The 22,005-nt window shown below is 43.2% G+C and overlaps 1 protein-coding gene across 4 annotated transcripts; it reads right to left on the bottom strand.

Moving 5' to 3' along the window:
* Window positions 1-485: 485 nt before the first annotated feature.
* Window positions 486-19,736, bottom strand: NUDT7 (nudix hydrolase 7). Of its 4 annotated transcripts, XM_025370791.1 has the most exons (5): window positions 19,617-19,736; window positions 16,659-16,812; window positions 6,341-6,499; window positions 5,595-5,688; window positions 486-1,161 (listed from the first exon to the last, which is right to left on the bottom strand). In XM_025370791.1, exons 1-5 carry the CDS (start codon window positions 19,649-19,651, stop codon window positions 1,091-1,093), a joined length of 513 nt encoding a protein of 170 aa, XP_025226576.1. In that variant the 5' UTR covers window positions 19,652-19,736; the 3' UTR covers window positions 486-1,090. The 4 variants fall into 4 exon arrangements, with proteins under 4 accessions (XP_025226576.1, XP_025226574.1, XP_025226573.1 ...); XM_025370789.1 differs by lacking the exons at window positions 5,595-5,688; window positions 6,341-6,499 and adding an exon at window positions 6,820-6,933; XM_025370788.1 differs by lacking the exon at window positions 5,595-5,688.
* Window positions 19,737-22,005: the final 2,269 nt, after the last annotated feature.

The raw sequence follows: 22,005 nt of genomic DNA, 5'->3' as shown, positions 1-22,005 counted from the left end.
ACCATAGGGGACAGGGAAGATAGGTTTTGATGGATGGCCAGAAGTTTCTGTTACATGTAATAACAGATAAAAAAATAATAATATATATATATACACACACACACACACACACACATATTTTGCCATCCGGATGCAGTGGCTCACACCTATAATCCCAGCACTTTGGGAGGCCGAGGTGGGTGGAGCACCTGAGGTCAGGAGTTCGAGAACAGCCTGGCCAACAGGGCGAAACCCTTTCTCTACTAAAAATATAAAAATTAGCCAGGCATAGTGGCAGCTAGTGATCCCAGCTACTTGGGACGCTGAGTCAGAAGAATCACTTGAACCCAGGAGTGGGAGGTTGCAGTGAGCCGAGCCAAAATCGTGCCACTGCACTCCAGCCTGGGTGACAGAGAGAGACTCTGTCTCAAAAAAAAAAAAAGAAAAGAAAAAAATATATATATATATATTTGCCTCCTACAAATAAGGTAAATGCTACATGGTCATATATTCAACAAATCTTTATTAAGGGCCTACTATGTGCCACATATTCTTTCTTATATGTGTAAGAAATATATTATTAACATATTTTGGGTAAAAATGTGCAACACTATAAACATATTTTTCATTTCTGAATAGCTTTTACTTTTTCAGACAATAGAAGTCAACTGGAAAAGAGGCAAAGATTCTAACTACATACTGCAGAAAAAATATTCACACCTATCAAATTCCAACAGCTGGCATTATTGTTGTTCTATGGATAAGCACACACAGAATCCTCGTGGATAGTTCTTTGTCTCTTGGTCTCGTAAATCATAACTTGCTTGTAGCTTTTTTATGAACCTTCAGGAATAACTCTTCAGAGGATGATAATACATCATTAAGATTAAATTGAACCTCAAAGTTGGGTTTTTTCCCCAAAATGATAAAGGCCACCAACACTGCAAGGTTTGCTGTTATTCCCTTGATCTGGTAAGTGACACCATCTTCAGGATTTGTGTACTCAAAGATATGATTAATAAAACGGTGACCGAGACGTGTGACGTAATGCTGGTCATGGACCTGTGGATGCAGGAAATAGGCCAGAGGCACCAGGAATACATCCTTAACTTCAGCAGGATTCGGCTGGGCCTGGAAGTTGTGGTCTATTAAACCCACAAATGGAGTTATCAATGCATCTGTCTAAAAGCAGAAAACAAAATAGAGAAATTAAGAAGTAAAGTGATACTGTTTCAAATACTAAAATCATGCCACTCACTAGGTAAGCTAACTCACTAGGTGAGCTAAGAAAATACACCAAACCTGGGAGAAGGGGAAGAAAGCTTACTCTGGAAGTAAATTTATGTTCCCCCTAAAATGGGAGTCATCCTGCCCTACCTGAAGTGGCATCTATGAGATGACTCTGAAAATGATTTCTTGTATGAACATAACGTAGTACAATCTTTTGGAATGGCAATTTGGCAGTATCATAAAAATGTGTTCCCTTTGACCTGGGAACTGCATTTGTGTATCTGTATGATAAATTCCTACCGGTAAGAAAAGATACAAATATAAACCTGAAGCATTACTTTCAACAACAGCCCAAAATTCTAAAGTTATCACTCTTTAATTTATAGGCATTTAAGTTATATAAATTAGGTTTATATCCATAAAATAGGATACTATGTAGCCTCTAAAAAGAATGGGATAGACACCTTTCCTTCTCAGTAAAGAAAAAAATGTGCTATACTTATGAACAGAAAAAGTGATATAATACTAGTTATGACATATTCCCATTTATGAAAAAATTTATATGTACATACACACACACATATAATTATGTGTCTTATATATAACTATGTGAACGATTTTATATAACACACGTTTATATTACATGCGAGAGGGATTTCTATTTAAAACCACAACTGCTTGCAAATGAACATGAGTGGCCAGGTGCGGTGGCTCATGCCTATAATCCCAGCACTTTGGGAGGTCGAGGTGGGCGGATCACCTGAGGTCAGGAGTTTGAGACCAGCTGGCCAACATGATGAAACTCCATCTCTACTAAAAACACACAAATTAGCCAGGTGTGGTGGCGCGTGCATGTACTACTCGGAGAGGCTACTCGGGAGGCTAAGGCAGGAGAATTGCTTGAACTCAGGAGGCGGAGGTTGCAGTGAGCCGAGATCATGCCACTGCACTCCAACCTGGGTGACAGAACGAGGCCCAGTCTCAAAAATAAAAATAAATAAATAAATAAAAACAAAAAAAGCAAATGAACACGAGTGCTATCAAATGAAAGACTGTTTTGTTATACTGGAAACCCTGAGAGGGAGGCCTGGGGCTGAGTGAGGATGTGGGATCTGGTAAGAGCTGCCCGACTTTGTATTAGAAAGTGAGAAGAATTGGAATTCCCGGAGCATCCCAAGAGAAAGTGGGTGGGAAAAGCCAGAGAGGTAGACACACGGTGAGGCTGGGACCTATCCAGCCTGCAGCACGTTCTCAGAGGGACAGCTAAAGACAGGAAAGCAAATTTAGAAACAGAGACAACTCAGACCATTAACCAAAATGATGGTGAAAGTCAACATCTGGACCAGGAGGAGACAAGAGGAACATAGACTTCATATGTCCTTGGGCAGGAAATCTGGGGTCATTAAGTTACCCAAGGGCAGAGGCAACATTCTATCAGCACCTAACACCACATCTGGCAGTGGGGGAAAGGCTTAGTCTCTGAATATGGAGTTTTTCAGGTGGACTCTGAGATAAGGACTCAGATGCAAGTGATGTTTTAAGAAAGTGCTCCCAGGGGAGACAGGTAAGGGGAGGAGGGGAGCAAGACTCATAAGGGTAGAAGGCTGGCAAGGGCACCATCGGGTGTTCTAGAGAGTAAATTAATATGCAGTTCATCCCACATGGAGACAAGGGAGCTGGGGTTTCATGCTCCCTAGCCCCAGTCAGTCACTGGTTAAGGACTGCCTGGCCAGAAGTGACTTCACAGGCACTCCCAGCTCTCTGTGCAGGACACATGGCAAGGTGGCTCCAGTATCAAGGGTGCCAGCATTCAGAAGAAAGCCGCCAAGTGTTGTCAGAGACGTTGGAACCAGAGCAACTCCGTCTTGAATAGGAGCTGGGTAAGATAAGGCTTGGACCTACTGGGCTGCATTCGCAGGAGGTTAGGGCACGCTTAGTCACCAGACGAGACTGAGATACAGGTCATAAAGACCTTGCAGTAAAGAAGGCCGTCGAAACCCACCAAAACCAAGATGGCAACGAATGTAACCTCTGGTCATCCTCACTGCTCATATGCTAATCAGAATACATTAGAATGTTAAAAGACACTCCCACCAGCGCCATGACAGATTACAAATGCCATGGCAATGTCAGGAAGTTACCCTATATGGTCTAAAAAGGTGAGGAACCCTCAGCTCTGGGAATTGCCCACCCCTTTCCTGGAAAACTCATGAATAACCCACCCCTTATTTAGCATATGATCAAGAAATAACCATAATAATGGCCAACCAGCAGCACGTGCTATTGCTCTGTTATAGAATAGCCATTCTTTTGTTTCTTTACTTCTCTAATAAATTTGCTTTCACTTTATGGACTCACCCTGTGAGATCCAAGAACCCTCTCTTTAGGGTCTGGATTGGGACCCCTATCTGGTAACGGTGAGTTATCAGAAGCCTTGCAGTTGTAAGAGGAATACGAAGGGGCCTGGACAGAGCCCCAACAATGCATACTCAGTAAATATTCGTGGTTGCTGCTACCATTAGTGACCGCAACTTATGGGCACCTAGTCTAGTTTCCAACACCCTCTGATTCCTTACAACAATCTGCTCTTGAAGAAGCCTTAACAACTGCAATTAGAGACGTGAAGAAACTTGCCCAAGGGCACATCCTGTAAATACTTGGCAGAAACTGGATTCAACCACAGACATGTTGCTCATACTCCTGGGTATATTTCAGAGACCTTTGCAAAAAGAAGTGCAAAAACGTTTGTCAAAAGGGAAAACTGGGGTGGGGGTTGTGGTGTCACAGCCTGCCTGGAAGGCTTATGTAGCAGGTACATACATAGGTAGCTACTCTGGAGGCTGAGGCAGGAGAACTGCTTGAACTAGGGAGGTGGAGGTTGCTGTGAGCCGAGATCACTGGACTCGAGATTACTTGGGAAAAGCCAACAGCACCCTCCCAGCTATGATCTCCAGACATTACCAAATTCCCCAGGGTGGAAAAATCACTCCAGGTTAAGAGCCACATAGATTAGATGATGCTTATAATTTTTAACAAATGACAATTTTGTGATACATTTTAAAAATTAGCAGGGGTCAAAAAACAAAGTAACCCTCCCTTGTGCTTCCAAACACAGCAGACCTTTCTTTAAAGCCTTTGTTTAATCTCTCAATCATGCCATTTTAGAAATCTCCTGTTCCAGGAGTATCTGGCCCCCAGGAATCTCCCATAAACACATTTTCCTGTTAACGCTGTTGAATTCTATCCACCCACATGCGGAACTCAGTAGCACCTGGGGACTTTGGGAATGGAGTTAGTCTCATTTTGGAAACTTTTAATCAGTATAGCTAAATTTGTTAATTGATTTCTAAAGTAAATCCTCCAAATGTTGGTGGATTTGCAGAAATCAACTGAAAAGAGTTCCCATTAGAAAACAAAATGGAAAAGTAATTGACACATTTCTCGTGTAATTCCATGTCTCTATCCCGGTTTCATACACACACACTTAGAAAACATTTATTTAGTGGCCACTAGCTTCTTGCAAACAAAACCACCCTTGGGTGCTGACCTTTCTATTTTTAAAAAGGACCCAATTAAGACAGACATTATCTCAGCATCACTGATCTTCAAAACACTGTACCACCAAGACTTTAGTCAAATGGCACATAAAGGATGTTCTAACCCACTGGTTTTCTAACTGTTAGGCAACAGTGGGACTGTTCTTTTGAAATAAAAACTTACCCGAAAGCCCAATATATAAAACATTAAGAGTTTATACCTACCCCTGATATCGTGTGATGAGAGCATTTCACCTCTCTGGTGTTCCCAAATTATGACCCCAGCTTAACGATGAGAAAAATACCAGACAAACCAAAATTGGGGAACATTCTACAAAACACCTGGCCACTACATCTCAAAACTGTCAGGGTCATGAGAATAAGAAAGTCTGAGAAACTATCACAGACCAGAGAACTAAGGAGACATGACCACAAAATACAATATGGTATCTTAGATGAGATCCAGGACAGAAAGGAGGACACTAGTAGAAAAACTAGTAAAAAGCAAACAGAGCATGGAGTTCAGTTAATAGTAACATGCTGACATTGGTTTCTTTGTTGTGACAAATGTATGCAGTGATGTAAGATGTCAATGATAGGGGAAACTAGGTCTATGGCATATAAGAACTTTCTGTACTATCTTCACGACTTTTCCATCAGTCTACTGCTATTCTAAAGTTAAAACTAAAGGTTTTATTAAAACATTTATATGGTAAAATCATGCTGTTATCCAAGATCATACTTATTAATACAATATTTACCCCTTCTAAAGTCAATTAGTACAACAATGAGGTTGTTGTGGTGAACCAATAGAAAGTAAGATCTGAAGCTGAGTACAGTGGTTCACACCTGTAATCCCAGCACTTTGGGGGGCTGAGGTGGGAGGATCGCTTGAGGACAGGAGCTCGAGACCAGCCTCATCAACAAAGTGAGATCCCCATCTCTATAAAAAATAAAATAAAAAGAAAATAAGATCTGGTTATATCAGCTCCAAAATTCATTTTAAAAAATATTTTAAATATGTTTTGATGTATATTATACTATCAAGGAAATCCTGATCCAACACAAATGCAGTTATGAATAGTAATAGTTTTTAAATAGCTTGACTAGTGATTTCATGGTTCATTCAATTAATGTGTTACAGAGAGGCTTTATTCTATAGTATGTAGAAAAATGAGTATCTTTATGGCAGAAGTAATGCATTGGTGGTCTCCAAGGGGCTAAAATTTGGTATCCAGCACATTGGAGTGTGTGTTATTTTTTCAACTGAACTCTCAAAATCAATGTATACTGGAGAAAAATAAATGTGAACTGAATGTTAATAATTCTGAAGCATCTCTCTAGGGTTCTATGGCACCCAGTTTGAAATCCACTGATGGGAGTTCAACCCTTTTATTTCTGGATGGGGTCCAGAGAGGCAAAAGGGGTTGCCCACAGCCACTTGGCTCACGAGGGGCAATGTCCATTGGAGAACCTGGTTTCTTGACTTTATGTACAGTACTCTTTGGGGTTATGTTTGGAAAATGTGGAATCCTGAGAACAGTAGATCCACCTGGGGGTGGGGACGGCGCTCGAGTGTCTGAGGAAACCCTTACATCAATAAGACATGGCACCAGGCAGCAGACAACTTCCACTTGATGAGGACGCAGCCCCACTTCCTCCTGGGCTTCCCGGAGAGCCGTGGCTGCATCATCCATGTCTGTAGGATCACGCTTACCTCCAGGGAAGCAAACTTCTCCAGGGGCCCTTCTTAGCTGGATATAGAAAGAACAGCACTACAATGTGGGATTCTAATTTTGGAACTATTTATTCATTCAACAAATACTTACTGAACTTCGATTTTGTACCAGAGACCATTCCTACCTAGGTGGTGGTATCAAAACCCTCATGGCCCAAAAATGTGTTTTCTTGAATCCTTTTAAAGAAATGAACCTTGAAAATTTTTCTCACTGCTAACTTTTATTCTATTTCTCCGCAAAACATACCACACACTATATTAGTCTGTTCTTGCACTGCTATAAATAAATAGCAGAGACTGAGTAATTTATAAAGAAAAGAGGTTTCGTTGGCTCACAGTCCCGCAGGCTGTGCAGGGAGCATGATGCTGGCATCTGCTCGGCTTCTGGGGAGACCTCGGGAAACTTACAATCATGATGGAAGGCAAAGGAGGAGCAAGCATTTCACATGGCTGGAGCGGGAGGAAGAGAGCGGGAGCGGAGGTGCCACACACTTTAAACAACCATATCTCGTGAGAACTCACTCACTATTGTGATGACAGTACAATAAAGAAATCTGCCAGCATGATCAAATCACACACACACAAACAGACTGCCATTGCTAGGGGAAAAAAGCTGAAAGAATAATATAAGGGGCAATATTATCAACAGATAATTTTGTGGAGTCCTTTATTGGGTGCTTATCATATTCTGGGCATGCTGTTTCACAGAGATTTTTTACCCACTGGGTCCTCAGAACCGTTCTATAAGCTACTAATTTTTGAATGAGGTGAAATTCACATAAAAGTAACCATTTTATAGTGAAGAAAATAAGAGACATTTAATACATTTACTGTGTTGTACAATCATCCCCACTATCTCGTTCCAGAATATTTTCATCATTCGAGAAGGAAACCCCATACAACAGTTGATTCTCATTCCCCTCTCCCTCTGTCCCTGCTTCCTGTCTCTGTGGATTTACCTAGTCTCAACTTTTGTGTCTGGCATTTTTCCCTTCACATATGTTTTTGAGGTTCTTCATGTTCTATTGTGTATTGGTACTTCCTTTTTTACGGCTGAATAGTAGTCTGTTGTATGTATATATCACAGTTTGTTTATCCTCTCATGCACTGATGGGCAGGTAAGCTACTCTTTTCTTTCTCCCCCTCTTTTTTTTTGATACGGAGTCTTGCTCTGTCACCCAGGCTGGAGTGCAGTGGTGCGAACTCGGCTCACTGCAAGCTCCGCCTCCCAGGTTCACGCCATTCTCCTGCTTCAGCCTCCCGAGTAGCTGGGACTACAGGCGCCCACCACCACGCCTGGCTAATTTTTTGTGGTTTTAGTAGAGCTGGGGTTTCACCATGTTAGCCAGGCTGGTCTCGATCTCCTGACCTCGTGATCTGCCCTCCTCGGCCTCCCAAAGTGCTGGGATTACAGGCCTGAGCCACTGCGCCCGGCCATAAGCTACTCTTATACTACTATTATTTCTACTTTCATACAGGGAACTTAGGCTCACAGAGGCTAAATAACCTGATCAAGTTCACTCAGTGAGCTGGAATATAAACCAGTGTTTAATTTACGAGCTTGTGGTTTTAATCAGTACAACATGCATTTATCAAAAGTTTAGTAAGACACAGAAAATATGGGCCCTGGAGCTATTAGCATTGTATTGGCATCTATGTTTATCTTTGCGTGTGTTGGTAAAGGAATAGAGGTCTCCTCTTTCCCTGCATTGCCTTCTTCCTTGATTCCATTCCTTCCTGCCTTTAGGAGAACTGACTGTGTCTCTATTTATAGCATCCTAAAATTACTCCCTTTCTTATCTGTGTCTTTAAAATTATTTCTCTCATATCTTGGGCAGAAGTGGAGAGGCACAAACGCTCCACTATTCTCTCTTCTGCAGGGCCAAATATCTCAGCAAAGTGACCTCAATTTCTTTTATGCCCACTCGTGCCTAGTACCCACTATCCTTTCTCTCCTGAATTGTCCAGGAGCCCTCAGGCTCAGCAAGAGTCCTGGGTCTGCCTCTTTCCAACTGTGTTCAATGGGGTAATGACAGTCTGCTCCTCACAGAGCTGTGAAGATTGTTCCATGAGGGTGGAGTGGATGCACGGGATTGGTGCCTGGCCACATTAAATATTTAATAATGAGAACTCGTAAGGTCAGTCCTGGACATTGAGAAGCTCAGTCAAGAGATCATGTTGCCGTTGTTAGCACCTAGGCCAATATATCTATGTAAGGAGAAACTAGATGCCTGCAATGGCCTGGTTGTTTATTCTCCCATGAATCCATATGTTGAAATCCTCACCCCTAAGGTGATGGTATTAGGAGGTGGGGCTCTTGGGAGGTGATTAGATCATGAGGGCAGAGCCCTCATCAGTGAGATTAATGCCCTTATAAAAGAGGCCCGAAACAGACCCTTTGCCCCTTTCTCTGTAAGGGCACCGAAAAGATGACTATCTATGAACTGGAACAGGGCCCTCACCAGACACCAAATCTTCTGGTAACTTAATCTTGGACTTCGCAGCTTCCAGAACTCTGAGAATTAATATCTGTTGTTTATAAGCCACCCAGTCTAAGGTGTTTTGTTCTAGCAGCTTGAGAGGACTAAGACAATGCCATGATACATTTTTGACATTTTATAGTCCATAGCCTCATTTGGGCAAGGCTCAAAAATGTTTTTTTAAGTCCTTCTGTGCTGATAAATCAGTAACACTGCAGAAATTGCTGCCATAGCTGAATACTTAAGACATCTTCACCTCAATTACAGTCGTGAGAACAGGTGAAAAGAAGGTTGATGGACATATTTCTACTGTCTTGAACGAACGCTCACCACCCACTGCAAATATGTCTCACCAAATGCATAAGAAATACACCTAATGTTAGAGCAACTCTGAAAAAGTGCTTTATTGTTAGAATGTTCAACTCCAAGGCAGCCAGGGACAGAGGCACCTCCAAGCAGTCATCAGGCTTGACAGAAATACAGACCTGATATGATGCCTGTTTTAAATGTACAGTCAGGGACACATTCTGAAAAATGCATTAGGCGATTTCATCATTGCACAAACAACACAGGGCGCACCTGCACAAACCTGGATCGTATAGACTACTGCAAACCGAGGCTATATGGTGTAGCTACTGCTTCTGGGCTACAACTTGTATACCATTTTACTGTCCTGGATATTGCAGGTAATAGTAACATAGTGGTAAGTATTTGTGTATATAAACACAGAAAAGGTACAGTAAAAATATGGTATAAAAGATCAAAAATGGTTCACCAGTATAGGGCATTTACCATAAATGGAGCTTGCAGGACTGAAAGCTGCTCTGTGTGAGTCAGTGAGTGAGTGGGTGGTGAGTGAATGTGAAGGCCTAGGACATTAAACACTGCTCTAGACTTCATAAACACTAGACACTTAGGCTATAGTATGTTTATAAAAATATTTTTCTTTTCTTTTCCTTTTTTTTTTTTTGAGATGGAGTCTCACTCTGTTGGCCAGGCTGGAGTGCAGTGATGTGATCTCAGCTCACTGCAGCCTCAGCCTCCCAAGTAGGTGGAATTACAGGCAGCTGCCACTATGTTCGGCTAATTTTTGTATTTTTAGTAGAGACGGGGTTTTGCCATGTTGGCCAGGCTGCTCTCGAACTACTGACCTCAGGTGATTCTCTCCACCTTAGCCTCCCAAAATGCTGGGATTACAGGTGTGAGCCACCACCCCTGGCCGTTTTCTTTTTTGAATAATAAATTAACCGTAGATTACTATTACTTCTTACTTTCTAAACTTTTTAATTTTTATTTTTTTGACTCTTGTAAGAACACTTAGCTTAAAACACAAACACATTATACAGCTGTACAAAATATTTTCCTTATACCTTACTCTAGAAGCTTTTTTCTATTTTTAAGGATTTTTGTTTTTCTTTTTAAACTTTCTTGCTAAAAACTAAGATACAACACACAGAATCATCAATGTCACTGTATTCTGCCTCTACTTCTTGTGCCACTGGAAGGTCTTCAGGGGCAACAATAACATACATGGAGCTCTCATCTGCTACAATGACAATGCCTGTGTTTTTTGGAATACCTCCTGAAGGACCTTACTGAAGCTGCTTTATAGTTATTTAAAAAAAACAAGTAGAAGAAGAGCACTCTAAAATAATGATTTCAAAGAATAGTGTAGTAAATTTCATAAACCAGAAGTGTCATTTTTGTCATTATCAAGTATTATATATTGTGCATAATTGTATATGCTATACTTTTAGACCACTGGCAACACAGTAGGTTTGTTTACACCAGCATCACCACAAACATGTGAGGAATGTATTGTGCTATGACATTATGACTGCTGTGATGTCACTTGGTGATAGGAATTTTCAGCTCCATTATAATCTTACAGGACCACCACTGTATATATGGTCCATCATTGATGGAAAAACGCTGTTTTGCAGCACATGACTGTATTTTGAAAGGTTTCAAAACTATCTCATAGCATACCAATTCTACTCAAGTTGCCTTGTACACCTATTCCAATTAATAGGTAATAGGAATTAGAAAAGACCATTCTGGCTTAGTGAGAACACTACTCTCAAGAAAATGTTATCCTTGGTCTAGGCAATGATTTTTAAAATATGACCCCAAAAGCACAGGCAATGAAAGGAAAAATAAAAACATGGGCTTACATCAACTAAAAAGCTTTTGCACAGCTAAGGAAACACTCAACAGACTGAAAAGACAATCTATGGAATGGGAGAAAATATTTGCAAACCATAAAAGGGGCTAGGATCCAAAATATATAAGGAACTCAACTCAATATCAATAATAAAAAACACCCAATTAAAAAGTGGACAAAGGACCTAAATAGACATTTCTCAAAAGGTATATTTAAAAAATGCTTAACATCACTAATCACCAGGAAAACTCTAAAACCACGGACAGACATTACCTCACACCTTTTAGAATGGCCATTATCTAAAAAGCAAAAGGTAAGCGTTGTTGAGGATATGGAAAAAAGCAAACGATCACACACTGTTGGTGGGAATGTAAATTAGTACAATCATTGTGGAAAACAGTATGGAGGCTTCTCAAAAAGTTAAAAACAGAATTGCCATATGATCCAGCAATCCCACTACTGGTTATATATCCAAAGGAAATCAAATCAGTACATTGAAGAGGTATTTGCACACCCATGCTCACTGCAGCATTGTTCACAACGGCCAAGATATGGAATCAACCTGAGTGTCCATCAGCTAGTGAATGAAGAAAATGTACATCCAGAGAGGAATATTATTCAGTCATAAAAAAGAAGGAAATCCTGTCATTTGTGACAACATGGATGAAGCTGGAGGAAATTACGTTAGGTAAAATAAGCCAATCACAGAAAGACAAATGCCACATAATCTCATTCATATGTGGAATATTAAAAAGTCGGTCTCATAGAAGTAGAGTAAAATGGTGGTTACCACATGCTGAGGTGGTTTTGGGGGAGGTTGGGGAAATGGCCAAAAGATAAACAGTTTCAGCCAGTCAGGAGGAATAAATTCAAGAGAGGTATTTTATACTATGGTGACTATAGTTAACATACTGTATTCTTGAAAATTGCTGAGTGGATATAAAGTGTTCTTACCACAAAGATGATGACTATGTGAGATTGTTACGTGTGATGATATGTTACCATATGAGGTACTGTGTGTGTTAATATGTTACTATGAGAGGTAATGTATGTGGTGAGATGTTACCACATGAGGTAGTATGTGTGTTAATATGTACTATGAGAGGTAATGTATGTGGTGATATGTTACTATGTGAGGTAATATGTCTGGTGATATGTTACTATGTGACGTAATATGTATAGTAATATGTTACTATGTGAGTTAGTACATTGATTAGCTAGATTTAGTCATTCCACAGTGAATAGATACTTCAAAACATCATGTCGTACAGGATAAATCTATACAATTTTATCTATTGATTTAAATTTTATTTATTTGTTTATTTATTGAGATAGAGTCTCGCTCTGTCACCCAGGCTGGAGTGCAGTGGCATAGCCTCGGTTCACTGCAACCTCTGCCTCCTAGGTTCAAGCAATTCTCCTGCCTCAGCCTCCCGAGTAGCTGGGACTACAGGCATGCACCACCACACCCAGCTAATTTTACATTTTTAGTAGAGATGGGGTTTCACCATGTTGGCCAGGCTGGTCTGAAACTCCTGACCTCAGGGGATCGTCACACCTTGGCCTCCCAAACTGCTGGGATTACAGGTGTGAGCCACCATGCCCAGCCTACTTTTATTTTTTTAAATGCTATTTTGAAGAAAATATGTGTGATGACATGTTACTATATGATGTATATGGTGATATGTTACTATGTGAGGTAATATGTATAGTAATATGTTACTATGTGAGGTATTGTGTGTGGTGATATGTGACTATGTGAGCAATATGTGTGGTAATATGTTACTATGTGAGGTAGTACACTAATTAGCCAGATTTAGTCATTCCACAGTGAATATATACTTCAAAACATCATGTTGTACAGGATAAATCTCTACAAGTTTATCTGTCTATTTAGTTTTGTTTTTAAAAAAGAAAATATTACACTGTTTTGAAGAAAATAGGCACATTTCTAAAACTGACTAATCAAAAACTATTAGCACTGCAAAGGGCTCTAAGTACAAAAGCTGTCAGTCATTTCTTTGATAAATAGTATACATATTTTTATTCAATAAAACCTTCTGAAGTGCTACTCAGAGGCCAAATAAAGCTGCAGCCTAATTTCCTAAGACTTCAATCTTTGCTTTGTTTCTTGAATTTTCTCTTGCCTACTTCCAGTCCCAGAGAATGGGGTGCAGGGAGGAGGCTGGAGGAGGGTAGAAAAGGGGACAGAGGACGGATGAGAGGCCAAGGGTGTGGGGAAGAGGAGGACCGATAGTGCAGGGCAGCTAATTCCTGAAAGCTATAAAGTGGGTGACTTTGAAGGCTTGAAGGGCTCTGCCCAGGTGTGCAATGGAGAAAGGGGTTTGCCAGCTCTTTGCCGCGCACCAGGGATCTAGGGTTCTGAGAGGAGTTCCTTATCCAAGGTGGGCCCGGACAAGGAGAAAACGAAAACATAGGTAGCAGCCAACAGCATGCAGCACTATGGCATGCCAGCAGCCGTGCCGGGCGTTTTACAGATCTTTTTCAGGCTATAACAACCCTGCACATGAGGTGCTGTTCTCAGGCCCATTTTTAGGGATGAGAAAACTGAGGCGATTAAGAGATTTAAGAACTTTTGCAGGCCAGGCGTGGTGGCTCATGCTTGTCATCCTAGCACTTTGGGAGGCCAAGGCGGGCAGCTCACCTCAGGTCGGGAGTTCAAGATCAGCCTGGTCAACCAACATGGTGAAACTCCGTCTCTACCAAAAATACAAAAATTAGCCAGGCGTGGTGGTGCACACCAGTAATCCCACCTAATTGGGAGGCTGAGGCGGAAGAATTGCTTGAACCCAGAAGGCAGAGGTTGCAGTGAGCTGAGATGGCGCCACTGCACTCCAGCCTGGGTGACAGAGCAAGACTCCTTCTCAAAAAAAAAAAAAAAGAAAGAAAAAGAAACTTGTTCAAGGTTCCAGAGCTAGTGGGAGAGCGCACATTTGAGAAGGGTTAACCCACTTCTTGCCCTGCCCTCCCCATCCATTGGGGGGAAATCTCCTACCAGTCCCCTGCTTGTGTGAGGGGCAGAGCGCCAGAGGGAATTTCTCACCCCCACAGCCAGATAGTGTTTACAATCAGATTGAATTAAATTTAAATAGTTTTTTTAAAGTGACCTTAATAATAGACGGGCAAAAGTGGCTCTGGGTGAAACAAAAGAAACTAGAGACCCTCTTGGTTGAGTTTGTAGTATTGTCTAGATTTCTTATATTATTGTTTGTCTGATCATTCTATTTTATTTATTTATTTATTTATTCATTATCGAGATGCAGTCTTGCTCTGTTGCCCAGGCTGGAGTGCAGTGGCACGATCTCGGCTTAATGCAACCTCCACCTCCCAGGTTCAAGCAATTCTCCCTGCCTCAGTCTCCCCAGTAGCTGGGATTACAGGCGCCCACCACCACGGCTGGCTAATTTTTTGTATTTTTAGTAGAGACGGGGTTTCGCCATATTGGCCAGACTGGTCTCGAACTCCTGACCTCAGGTGATCCACCCACCTCAGCCTCCCAAAGTGCTGGGATTACAGGCATGAGCCACCGCACACGGCCATATCTGATAATTTTTAAATATATGTAAGTGCTTCTCCTGTGCTTACTGGCAGAGCTGGGAACAGACTCTGATCCCCTCTTTTCCATTTAAGTATCTCCCCTTGGAACCTGGATTTCTATCATGTCCTGAGTTCACGGCATTTCTGCCTGGCTCAGATCGAACGCACTCCGCACAAGTCTACTTCTACATCCACAAAACTCCGGCTGATTCCTTGGCATTTAAAAAAAAAAAAAAATACTTTTCATTATTCTGCTTAAAAAGCCTATTAACATGGCTTATTTTCTTTTTGTACGTGGATAACCTTAAAATGACTGCTTCACCAGCTTTTCCTTGAAAGTTCCCCACAGCAAGGGAAAGTGATTGCGCTCATGGGTGCGGGGGTGATAGAATTTTGATATTTGTTCTTGCCCAAATCTCATGTTGAATTGGAGTCCCCATTGTTGGAGCTGGGGCCTGGTGGGAGGTGACTGGATCATGGGGGCAGATTTCCCATGCATGGTTTAGCACCATCATCTTGGCACTGTCCTCATGATAGTGAGTGAGTTCTCATGAGATCCACGGCCATTTAAAAGTGTGTGGCATTTCCCCGCTCTCTCTCTTGCTCCTGCTCCCCCTCTGCCCTCTGCCATGATGGTAAACTCCTTGAGGCCTTTCCAGAAACTGAGCAGATGCCTGTGTCATGCTTCCTGTACAGCCTGCAGAAACATGAGCCAATGAAACCTCTTTTCTTTATAAATTACCCAGTTTCAGGTATTTCTTTTTTTTTTTTTTTTCTGAGATGGAGTCTCGCTGTTACCCAGGCTGGAGTGCAGTGGCACAATCTCTGCTCACTACAACCTCCGCCTCCTGGGTTCAAGTGTTTCTCCTGCCTCAGCCTCCTGAGTAGCTGGGATTACAGGCGTGTTCACCATGTCCAGCTAATTCTTTTGTATCTTTAGTAGAGATGGGGTTTCACCATGTTGGTCGGGCTGATCTCAAACTCATGATCCGCCCACCTCAGCCTCTCAAAGTGCTGGGATTACAGGCATGAGCCACTGCGCCCAGCCTCAGGTATTTCTTTATAGCAATGCAAGAATGGACCAATACAAGGGGTAAGCCAGAAACTCCATTCCCAGCCCAATATTTCCTTAAAGTGACATCATTTATCTCAAAACTTCAGCTCATGTCTGCCACTTGACACTAACGATGATAGCCAAAAATTACTGAATTCTTGCTTGGCAAGTACCAGGGTTGTATAGGTGCTTTACATTTGTTACCCTGTGAATGTTCATAGCAGCTGTATGAAGCAGTAACTAATATTCTGTCCTCATTTTACAAGTGAAAAGACTTAAGTACAGAGAGGGTAAGTAACTAGGCCAAAGTCACAGCTGGCAAGGAGAGAGCCTGGATTCAACATGGATAGCTAGCTTTAGAGCCGAGGCTGTTAACTTCTGTGCTCTAGTATTTTCACATTATACTGGGGGTGGGATAGTTTAAAACAGTGGCCCTTGGTGGGGGCAATTTGGCACCGCCAATCCTGCCAGAACAATAGGCAATTCTGAAGATATTTGTGGTGTGTATGCTACTGGCATACCGGACAAAGAGACAAAGGTGTTTATGAGCTTGTGTTTCTGTGTGCTACTGGCATCTGGTGGGTAGAGGCCAAAGGATGATGCTAAACACACCACATAATACAGGACAGTCTCCACACCAAAGAATTATTCAGCCCCAAAGGCCAATAGCACCAAGGTTAGGTAACCCTAGTCTGAAAGCATTTTAAACTGCTTGCTAGCTAAATTCCTTCATTTTCTTTGTTAAACCTTCTCCAAGAAACACCATGTTATGCCATGATTTGTGGTTGTATGCCTCTGGCATCACAATTCTGAAAGCCCTTTTGAGAATTTTGGCATCGAAATGTGTGCAAGTGACAAAATCTCGTGAGGTTTTCTGATGTCCTGAGGTTTAAGGGCAGGAAATTTTTTGTCCACCTACCTTCTCTGACCGGACAGTGAACAACAAATGGAGTTTTCCTTCTTTAACCACCAATGGCAAAAGGATGGAATATTTGTTATATGGCAAGTGAGAATATTTGCCTCCAATATCATACTTTCTTAAGCGGGCCTTAGCATCATCTAGCAAACTGTTTCTAAAACAAAAACAAACCAGACAGACATTTTAGTAAGCAGAGTTACGGTAAAAAGCTTATAGTCCTGCCTCTGTTTCTGCTTTGTTGTGTATTTAGGAGTTTGCCATTTCTGACTCTCTGTGTATTTTTCAATAACACGACAGAAATGATAGTATCTAAATTGCATGGTGTTCACAAGATGAAAGTGACAAAAAAACCTCCTAAGCACACAGTTTAGTACACAGGTTCTCTTTGAAACATAAAGTATGGTAAAATGTTTTTTCAGTAATGCAATAGTTGAATTTTGAAATCCACAATTATATTCAGAGAAGACAGGTTTGATGAAAACGTCATTGTTAAGGTTAGAAGACCACCTTCTGTTAAGCTGGCCCTTATGTTCTCCAACTCCTATGTCTTCAACTGCCTTATAACAGTGGTTCCCAAACTTTAGCAGCAACAGAATCGCCTGGAGGGCTGGCTGTCACATAGACTGCTAGGTTCAGTCCCAGACTGTGACTCGGTAACTCTCATGTAGGGCCTGAGAATTAGCATTTGTATCAAACTCCCACATGACAGTGTTACTGACGTTGTGGACAGGGGAACACATTTTGAGAACAATTTCCCAATAATATGCAAGTATTTGGATTTATAACCACAAATGGTGCCTTCCTATGTGGACTTGTTTTGGTCCTTTTGACAGGTGTGTTTTGCTGCTAGTTTGTATAGTGGGTTGAACAGTATCTCCTCACCCCTGAAATTCATGTCTACCCCAAAGTTCAGAGTATGACTTTATTCAGATATAGGATCTTTTTAGATGTAATTAAAGTGAGCTCTAAATCCAATGACTGTTGTCGTTATAAGACCAGAAACAAGCCGAGTACGTTAGCTCACGCCTGTAATCCCAAAACTGGGAGGTTGAGGCGAGAGGATTGTTTGGGCCCAGGAGTTTGAAACAAGCCTGGTCAACACAGCAAGACCCTGTCTCTACAAAAGAAAAAAAAAAAGCATAAATTAGCTTGGGCATAGGGCATGCAACTCTATTCCCAGCTACTTGGGAGGCGGAGGTGGCAGGATCACTTGAGTCCCAGAGTTCAAGGCTGCAGTGAGCCATGATTGCACCACTGCACTCCAGCCTGGGTGACAGAGTGAGACCCGACTCAATAAAAAATAAAATTAAATTAAATTAAAGAAGAAGAAAAAACACGGAGACATGCACACAGGAAAGAAGACCATGTGAAGATGGCGGCAGAGGTTGAAGTGATGCTGCTGTGAGCCAAGGAATGCCAGAAACCACCAGAAACTGGAAGAGGCAAGGAAAGGTTGCCCCCAGAGCCTTCTAAGGGAGTGTGGCCCTGCTGACACCTTGATTTCGGACTTCCAGCCATGAGAGACCATTTCTATTGTTTTAAACCACCCAGTGTGTGGTACTCTGTTATGGCAGCCCTAGAAAAGGAACAGGTGATTTTACTTTTTCTGTGGGATGGCAGTTTTGCATAGTGGGCAGAATCAGATGTTTAAGATACCCAGAATTGGCTTCAAATGTGTATGGGAGGCCTGGTACAGTGGTTCATGCCTGTAATCCCAGCACTTTGGGAGGCCGAGGCAGGTGGATCACTTGAAGTCATGAGTTCGAGACCAGCCTGGCCAACATGGTAAAACCCCACCTCTACTAAAACTACAAAAATTAGCTGGGCATCGTGGCACATGCCTGTAATCCCAACTACTCAGGAGGTTGAGGCAGGAAAATCGCTTGAATTCAGGAGGCAGAGGCTGCAGTGAGCCGAGATTGCCTACTGCACTGTAAGCCTGGGTGGCAGAGTGAGACTCTGTCTCAAAAAAAAAAAAAAAAAAAAGTGTACAGGATTGACTTCTCTGAGTTTCATCTTCATTTGTGTCAGGCTTGAGGATATTTATGCAGATTAAATGATGCAGTTCATATACTGTGGCTGGCACACAGCTGGTGCTCAGTGAATGGTAACCACTGTCATAAATCTCCCCATTATTAGATAAGCAGTTGTTTGTAGGAGGTATTTGCTATTTTTTGCCTCTTTCTAGATGGCAGAGTGCTCACTAGATGTGGGTGGGTAACAGCAGTGGATTTCAACGACCAAATGGCCTGGAAACAATCACTGAATGCTGGCACAGGGGATTGCACAGTACATCTGATGCACGCAGGCCCGCCTCCAGAAAAGGAAACTGTGGGATGGTGGCTTTTAAGCACCCAGAAACCGCAGAAGTGACCAGAGAAACCAGCTGAAGTAAAAGGCTGCAAAAACGTATCTGTCCACTTTAGGGACTGGCCGCTGGAATAATCACCAAGATATCAACAGCAGCAGCAGCCACCCCGTTCTGAGCATGGTCTCACTTTCCACGTTTCTCATTTTATCCTCACAACAGCCCGGCAAGTGATCACAGGGTCACCTCCAGGCTCAGAGAGCTTACGTAACTGACAGACCCAAGGTCACAACTGGAAGTAGCCACTGGGGGACTTGAATCCGGGGCTGCCTGGTGCGGGGCTGTGCCACCCTCGGGGATCCTGGGGTCCAACTCTGGAGACGCGGATTGCAGAAGAGCCAAGCCGGCTGGGAAGGGGAGCAGCGTGTATGTAAACCACAGTGGCTAAAGCCGGCTCTGTTACTGGCCAGAGCAGGTGCAAAGGTTCGGGGACCCTGCGGGTTGCTGGAGGCGAATGCTCCCATCCGGGGCTCGCAGGTGGACTGGCGGGAGCTGCAAAATCGGTCCCGGACTAAAGGCCTCAGTGGCTCCGCTGCTATCAAGGCCGGGCCTGGCCAAGCTCGGGGCGCCAGGACCCGGAAAGGCTTCACCTGACTGGCTCCTGAGGAAGACCAGGTGGTGACATTGCCCTGGGGAATATTTGTTTCCGGGCGGACTCTTCGGAGCGGCTCTGCCGGTCGCGCTTGCGCAGAGCAGCTCTGGGCCTGGGCGCGGCCTAAAGCCAGAGAGAGGGGCGGGTCTTAGAACAGGAGGCGGGGCGGGGTCTGGGGCGGAGACAGGGGACGGGGCGGGGCTAGCTCTGGAGTCGGAGGCTGGGATCAGTGCGCGGCCTATGGCCAGAGGCGGGACTTAGAGACGGGGAAGAGGCGAGGGGCGGGGCTTAGGGCCGGGTCTCCCCGGTTGCGCAAAGCAGTTTCTGCCTGGCTCCTTGGGCTTCTATGGAAGCAAGAGGCACAGGGGTTGCGGGATTTAGAGCTGAAAGAGTTAAAAAAAGGAAAGAAAGAAAGAAAGAGAGAAGGAGAGAAAGAGAGAAAGAGAGAAAGAGAGAAAGAGAGAAAGAGAGAAAGAGAGAAAGAAAGAAAGAAGGAAAGAAGGAAAGAAGGAAAGAAGGGAAGGAAGGAAGGAAGGAAGGAAGGAAGGAAGGAAGGAAGGAAGGAAGGAAGGAAATACCGTGCTGGTGAGGTGATTGGATTTTACACTCGCATCCACTGTTGCTGGAAGGTTAAGGTGATTCATTCAACTTTTTTGAACTGCTGTCAGCACTTGCAGATCCCACAGCTAGCGAAAAGACACGTGGAGCTCACAGTCAAATGGTAGAAATATAAATTAGTCACACAAGGCTGGATGCAATGGCGTATGCTTGTAATCCCAACACTTTGGGAGGCCAAGAGGGGAGGATCACTTGAATCCAGGAGTTCCAGACTAGCCTGGGCAACATGGGGAAACCCCATCTCTACAAAATAAAAATAAAAAATTAGCCAGGCGTGGTGGCACGCACCTGTGGTCCCAGCTACTCAAGAGGCTGAGGCGGGAGGATCGCTTGAGCCCAGGAGGTCGAAGCTGCAGTGAGCCGTGATTGCGCCACTGCACTCCAGCCTGACAGAGGTAGAACCTGTCTCAAAAATAGTAAGAAGAAGACAAAAAGTTTTTAATGAAAAAAAAAAAAAATCACACAGATAAAGCAGCGGCCTTTGGTCCTTCTTGAGCGTGCGAAGGAGAAAGGTGACCAAATTAGGAGGCAGAGAAGGGTTGGTAGAGGAAATAGAAGTGCAGTTCATTTTGAAAGCAGCAGTTCTCAAAGTGTGGTCCTCAGACCAGCAGCATCCGGATCACTTTGGTCCTGTTAAAAATGTGGACTCTGGCCCAGGTGCGGTGACGCACACCTGTAATCCCAGCACTTTGGGAGGCCAAGTCGGGTGGATCACCTGAGATCAGGAGTTTGAGACCAGCCTGGCTGACATGGTGAAACCCCGTCTCTACTAAAAATACAAAAATTTGCCGGTGGCGGGCGCCTGTAATCCCAGCTACTAGAGAGGCTGAGGCAGGACAATTGCTTGAACCTGGGAGGCGGAGGTTACAGTGGGCCGAGATCGGGTCATTGCACTCCAACCTGGGCAAGAAAAGCAAAACTCTGTTTCGGGAGGGAAGGAAGAAAGGAAGGAAGGAAGGAAGGAAAAAAGGAAGGAAGGAAGGAAGGAAGGAAGGAAGGAAGGAAGGAAGGAAGGAAGGAAGGGAGGGAGGGAGGGAGGGAGGGAGGGAGGGAGGGAGGGAGGGAAGGAAGGAAGGAAGGAAGGAAGGAAGGAAGGAAGGAAGGAAGGAAGGAAGGAATAAAAAATGAACTTTGGGGGCCCACGCCACACCTGCTGAATCAGAAGCCAGGAGTCAGGCCCAGTGATCTGTGCTGTAAGGGGATTCTGATGTTATGTGCGGCATAGTGGAGATAAATGAGGCAAAGGGTGAGGGAGAGTGTTCAAGGAAGAGGGCAAAGTTTGTGCAAAGACAGCAGAAAGGGGCTGGAGGAGAAAAGTGTGTGTGAGCCTGATGCGAGCTGAGAATCCAGGGGTCAGTGTAGGGCTGACTTCTCCCTTAGAGGCACAGGAGGCACACAGTAATTTTAGGGACCTGTGTAAATGTTTTAATTGTAATTTCTTTTTAAATTAGAAGAAGAAAAGGAATGTAATAAAAGCAATATATAATAATGAATCCAGCTTGGATTACAGTCATCTTTATATGAATGCAGTCATAAAATATTCATTTTTAGATTATTTTATGGAAGAAGGGGAGAACAAAAACAAAGTAGCTGGGGCCCATGAAAGTCACATTGTGGCTGGCCCTGGGTCAGTGGGGCAGTTTGTGATATTAATGAAATATTGCTGTGATATTTACAACATCCAGTGTTTACACACCGTGACATCAATGAAATATCGCTGTGATATTTATAATATCCAGTGTTTACACACCGTGATATTAATAAAATAT

The sequence above is a fragment of the Theropithecus gelada genome, chromosome 20 (genome assembly GCF_003255815.1).
Source record: "Theropithecus gelada isolate Dixy chromosome 20, Tgel_1.0, whole genome shotgun sequence".
NCBI classification, from domain to species: Eukaryota; Metazoa; Chordata; class Mammalia; order Primates; family Cercopithecidae; genus Theropithecus; species Theropithecus gelada.
This window is presented reverse-complemented; position numbering and strand designations above follow the sequence as displayed.

What these genes read in the sequence shown, in the direction of transcription:
- NUDT7 (XM_025370788.1), bottom strand. Translation starts at nt 19,651, where the DNA reads ATGTCACCACCTGGTCTTCCTCAGGAGCCAGTCAG. An exon ending in CTTCCTCAGGAGCCAGTCAG is followed by an intron (nt 16,813 to 19,616) that starts GTGAAGCCTTTC and finishes TTTTTGTTTTAG; the next exon opens with AAACAGTTTGCTAGATGATG. An exon ending in TGGTGCCATGTCTTATTGAT is followed by an intron (nt 1,162 to 6,340) that starts GTAAGGGTTTCC and finishes TTCTGCTTTTAG; the next exon opens with ACAGATGCATTGATAACTCC.